Here is a 5,157-nt window from a genome sequence, read left to right on the forward strand (position 1 = left end):
CGTAAGCAATAAAATACAACAGGTGTCCATCAAGCATAGAACCCGCCCCCCACATATACCCTCCCCCCCCCCCCCCCCCGCCCAGATTGTCCTGGAGTCTGGATCCAGATTCCTCTTGACTGGCTTTGTCTCCTGTTATTGCAGGGCTGCATCCGACAGTATTGGGCATGTTGGAAGGGGAGGGGCTGGTGGGGAAAAGGGGCGGAGTTTCCTGTTGCCTCTCCCTTCCCCCACCCGGATTGGCTTCTCATTTCCATCGAAACGGCGAAGAAATCCGGCACGGATGGCTCTCTTCCCCCGCCCCTGGTGACAATGTCACCCCCTGGTGGTCGAAGAAGGTGCGACGCCCTGGCGTGTGCCGGAGAAGGTGACGTCTAGAACACTCTCTCCTGCTGTGACAGTGTTGCCACCTAGTGGGGAGAAAGGGTATCAGCTAGACTGTGGAACCGTCTTTTCCCCCTGGTGTGACAACGTCACCACCTGCTGGTGGGAAAGAGGAACACACTGTCTTTTTATTGCAAGGGAAAATGGCGTATATAATAGTCTCTCCCAACGTGACCGTGTCGCCACTCGGTGGTGTCAAGCCCGGGGGCGATTTCCCAATGTCGCCCTCGGCTGGCGGGAAAAGGCATTGCGCCCTTATTATGGCAATCAGATGCTTTCCCAATGTCGCCCTCCGCTGGTGGAAAAAGGAATCGCGCCCTTATTTCGGCAATCAGACGCTTTCCCAGTGTCGCCCTCCGCTGGTGGAAAAAGGCATCGCGCCCTTATTGCGGCAATCAGACGCTTTCCCAATGTCGCCCTGCGCTGGTGGAAAAAGGCATCGCGCCCTTATTTCGGCAATCAGACGCTTTCCCAATGTCGCCCTCCGCTGGTGGAAAAAGGCATCGCGCCCTTATTTCGGCAATCAGACGCTTTCCCAGTGTCGCCCTCCGCTGGTGGAAAAAGGCATCGCGCCCTTATTGCGGCAATCAGACGCTTTCCCAATGTCGCCCTCCGCTGGTGGAAAAAGGCATCGCGCCCTTATTATGGCAATCAGACGCTTTCCCATCATCGCCCTCCACTGGTGGAAAAAGGCATCGCGCCTTTATTGTGGCAATCAGATGATTTCCCAACGTTGCCCTCCGCTGGTGGAAAAAGGCATCGCGCCCTTATTATGGCAATCAGATGCTTTCCCAACGTTGCCCTCCACTGGTGGAAAAAGGCATCGCGCCCTTATTGCGGCAATCAGACGCTTTCCCAACGTCGCCCTCCGCTGGTGGAAAAAGGCATCACACCCTTATTGCGGCGATCAGACGCTTTCCCAGTGTCGCCCTCCGCTGATGGAAAAAGGCATCGCGCCCTTATTATGGCAATCAGACTCTTTCCCAGTGTCGCCCTCCGTTGGTGGAAAAAGGCATCGCGCCCTTATTGCGGCAATCAGACGCTTTCCCAATGTCGCCCTCCACTGGTGGAAAAAGGCATCGCGCCCTTATTGCGGCGATCAGACGCTTTCCCAATGTCACCCTCCGCTGGTGGAAAAAGGCATCGCGCCCTTATTGCGGCGATCAGACGCTTTCCCAACGTCGCCCTCCGCTGGTGGAAAAAGGCATCGCGCCCTTATTGCGGCAATCAGACGCTTTCCCAGTGTCGCCTTCCGCTGGTGGAAAAAGGCATCGCGCCCTTATTGCGGCAATCAGACGCTTTCCCAATGTCGCCCTCCGCTGGTGGAAAAAGGCATCGCGCCCTTATTGCGGCGATCAGACGCTTTCCCAGTGTCTCCCTCCGCTGATGGAAAAAGGCATCGCGCCCTTATTATGGGCAATCAGACGCTTTCCCAATGTCGCCCTCCGCTGGCAGGAAAAGGCATCACGCCCTTATTGCGGCAATCAGACGCTTTCCCAACGTCGCCCTCCGCTGGCGGGAAAAGGCATCGCCCCCTTATTGCTCCAAAGGAAGCTGGCATAGATCAGAACCTTTCCCAATGTCACCACCTGTTGGCCAAACAGGGAATCACGCTCTCAGCTGGCATGGAAGACCATATATATATATACACACACGCAAACCCCTAAATATTTCTCCAGCAGGGCAATGTCGTCCCCCGGTGATGGCAAAGGGTATCACACCCTCGATGGCATTTTTTCTTCTTCTGAGGTCCAGAGGTTGAATGTAGGTAGGCAGGCGTCCTGAGCAGAAGGGGGCAGACATGCAAGGGAGGGGCGTGGCTGGAGCGATGCCGACACCCCTCCCCGACCTTGGGGTTACGTCGCCTTGCAGGGCTTGGCTGTCTCTTTGCTGGGGGAGCCGGCCTTGTCTGATTTCTGGGGTGCCGAGGGGTCCACCACGTTATGGAGCGACGGTTCACGGTACATGGCCACTGTGAGGAAGGAGAGAGAGACACACAGAGGTGGAGGAAGTGAGGGATAGCACGGGATTGGCTGCCCCAGCCACCCTACCACCCCAGAAAGACGGGTCACATGGGGGTGGCACAAATTTGCATGACACAGAACAGTTGGGAAGGGAGGGGTGGTGTATCTGGGGCAGCGTGCCCGGGCCAGAGGTGGGAAGGAGGATCCATGTGCCTGGTTGGAGGGGCACCGGGGTGGCGGGGGGTGTCTGTATTTTACATCCCCATTTGCTTCCTCTAGACACCACCCCATCGTCCCTGCTGCCCCGCTCACCTTCCAATAGCTTGGGCAGGAAGTGGGCGGCGGCTTTGGTCTTCTTGACTCGGTTTCCCTTCATGGGCTGGCCTTCTTTGTTGATGCCCAGGTACCAGGAGCGGCCGGATTCGCGCTGGCGGTACAGGGTGGAGGAATACATGACGTAGTAGTTCTCGAAGACACACTCCTTAAACCGGCACTCGGCGGTGAAGTGAGCCTGGAAGAGGAAGGGAGGGAGAGAAAAGGGGTGAGCGAGAAAGGAAGGAAGGAAGGAAGGAAGGCCTCTGTGGTGGGGAGGGGGGGTGTAATTACCAACTGTGGGCAGTAGAGGGAAGTGCCCGCCCTGGTCTTTCAGCCGGGAGGCGACGGGGCTCGGACGCCTGGGTTCCCAGCCCCGAATCCCGGGAAAGGAGCCAGGGGCGTTTTAATAGTCAAGACCGGCCTGGGCGGCAACTTGAGATGGGGGCTGAGTCACCAGGGCCCCCTGTTGAGCCCCCTCCCCGCTCCCCGCCCCACAGCGCCTCCGAGTGCCACCCTGCCTGCCAAGGGAGAGCGCCCCCTGCTGAGTCTCCCACCCCGTTCCCTCCAGCACAGCGCCCCCTAGTGCCCCAAGGGGCCAGCCCCGGCTGCCAGGGGAGTGTGCCCCCTGCTGAGCCACCCCGCCTGGCTCCCTGCCCCACAGCGCCCCTTAGTGCCCCATGGGGCCAGCCCTGCCTGCCAGGGGAGTGGGCCCCCTGCTGAGCCCCCTGCCCTGCTCCCTGATCCACAGCGCCCCCTAGCGCCGCCCTGGGGCCAGCCCTGCCCTGCCAGGGGAGAGCGCCCCCTGCTGAGCCCCCTGCCCCACTCCCTGCCCCACAGCGCCACCCTGGGGCATTGGGCCCAGCACTGACTTCCAGGGGAGAGCGCCCCCTGCTGCCCTCAAAAGCAAGCTCTGAACTACTCTGACCCCAGCTAGGGGCATTAGGCCTGGGGCCAGGGTCCAAGTGTCTTGGCTGTGTTGGGGTGTCCGGGCTGCAGTGGGGGGATGCCGTGTGTGTGTGCGGGGGGGGCTGCTTGGGGGCAGTGACATGAATATTCCATGGGCTGGAGAGAGGGCTCGAGCTGGCTGCCCCCAACCTGGGGGGCGGCCGGTCGGGAGCCATTGAGGGTGGCTGGATTTGAGGGGTTGTGAATTACACAGTCCCTCTGTGTGTGAGAGAGACACAGGAGGAAGGGAGAGCGATTTCAGAGAAAGAAAGAAAGAGGGGTGTATGGGGAGAGAGAAAGAACGGATGAATGGAGGGGGAGGGCATGTATGGGCCCGGATGGATAATTAGGTAGATGGGGTGTATGGGGCTGGCTGGCTGGATAGAAGGGGTGTTTTGGGAATGGATGTTATTTTCCCTGTCAGTGTCACGGTGCCACGTTCACCATTATGTTCACTACCACGGCCACGTTCACTGTTATTTTCACGATCGGCACCATGTTCATCGTTATTTTCACGATCAGCGCCCCGTTCACCCTTATTTTCCCTGTCGGCACCACGTTCACCGTTATTTTCACGATCAGCACCGCGTTCACTGTTATTTTCACGATCAGCACCTCGTTCACTGTTATTTTCACGATCAGCACCACATTCACCATTATTTTCACTATCGGCACCACATTCACCATTATTTTCACGATCAGCACCACATTCACCATTATTTTCACTATCGGCACCACGTTCACCGTTATTTTCATGATCAGCACTGTAATTGTTATGTAATTGTTCTATGTTATTTTCATAGAATCATAGAATCATAGAATATCAGGGTTGGAAGGGACCTCAGGAGGTATCTAGTCCAACCCCCTGCTCAACTAAATCATCCCAGCCAGGGCTTTGTCAAGCTGGGCCTTGAAAACCTCTAAGGAAGGAGATTCCACCACCTCCCTGGGTAACGCATTCCAGTGTTTCACCATCCTCCTAGTGAAAAAGTTTTTCCTAATATCCAATCTAAACCTCCCCCACTGCAACTTGAGACCATTACTCCTCGTTCTGTCATCTGCTACCACTGAGAATAGTCTAGAGCCATCCTCTTTGGGACCCCCCTTCAGGTAGTTGAAAGCAGCTATCAAATCCCCCCTCGTTCTTCTCTTCCGCAGACTAAACAATCCCAGTTCCCTCAGCCTCTCCTCATAAGTCATGTGTTCCAGACCCCTAATCATTTTTGTTGCCCTTCGCTGGACTCTCTCCAATTTATCCACGTCCTTCTTGTAGTGTGGGGCCCAAAACTGGACACAGTTCACGATCAGCACCACGTCCACCGTTATTTTCACTATCGGCACCGCGTTCACTGTTATTTTCACGATCAGCACCACGTCCACCGTTATTTTCACGATCAGTGCCACGTTCACCGTTATTTTCCCTGTCAGCGCCACGTCCACTGTTATTTTCATGATCAGCGCCACGTCCACCGTTACTTTCCCTGTCGGCGTCACGGCGCCCCGTTCACTGTCGCTTTCCCTCCCCTCACGCTATCCCCTGCCCACACCG

At 57.0% G+C, this 5,157-nt stretch overlaps 1 protein-coding gene across 1 annotated transcript in view; it reads right to left on the minus strand.

The window, feature by feature from the left end:
* Positions 1–140: 140 nt before the first annotated feature.
* The window catches only part of FGF11 (fibroblast growth factor 11), a 25,753-nt gene continuing 20,736 nt past the window's right edge, over positions 141–5,157 (minus strand). Inside the window, exons 4-5 of the mRNA XM_037888792.2 lie at positions 2,661–2,859; positions 141–2,356 (exon numbers count right to left, since the gene is read on the minus strand). Of these exons, the coding sequence (XP_037744720.1) occupies positions 2,241–2,356; positions 2,661–2,859 (315 nt within the window). The 3' untranslated portion in view covers positions 141–2,240. The remainder of the gene's footprint in view (positions 2,357–2,660; positions 2,860–5,157) is intronic.

This window comes from Chelonia mydas, unplaced genomic scaffold, assembly GCF_015237465.2.
Source record: "Chelonia mydas isolate rCheMyd1 unplaced genomic scaffold, rCheMyd1.pri.v2 scaffold_61_arrow_ctg1, whole genome shotgun sequence".
NCBI lineage: Eukaryota > Metazoa > Chordata > Testudines > Cheloniidae > Chelonia > Chelonia mydas.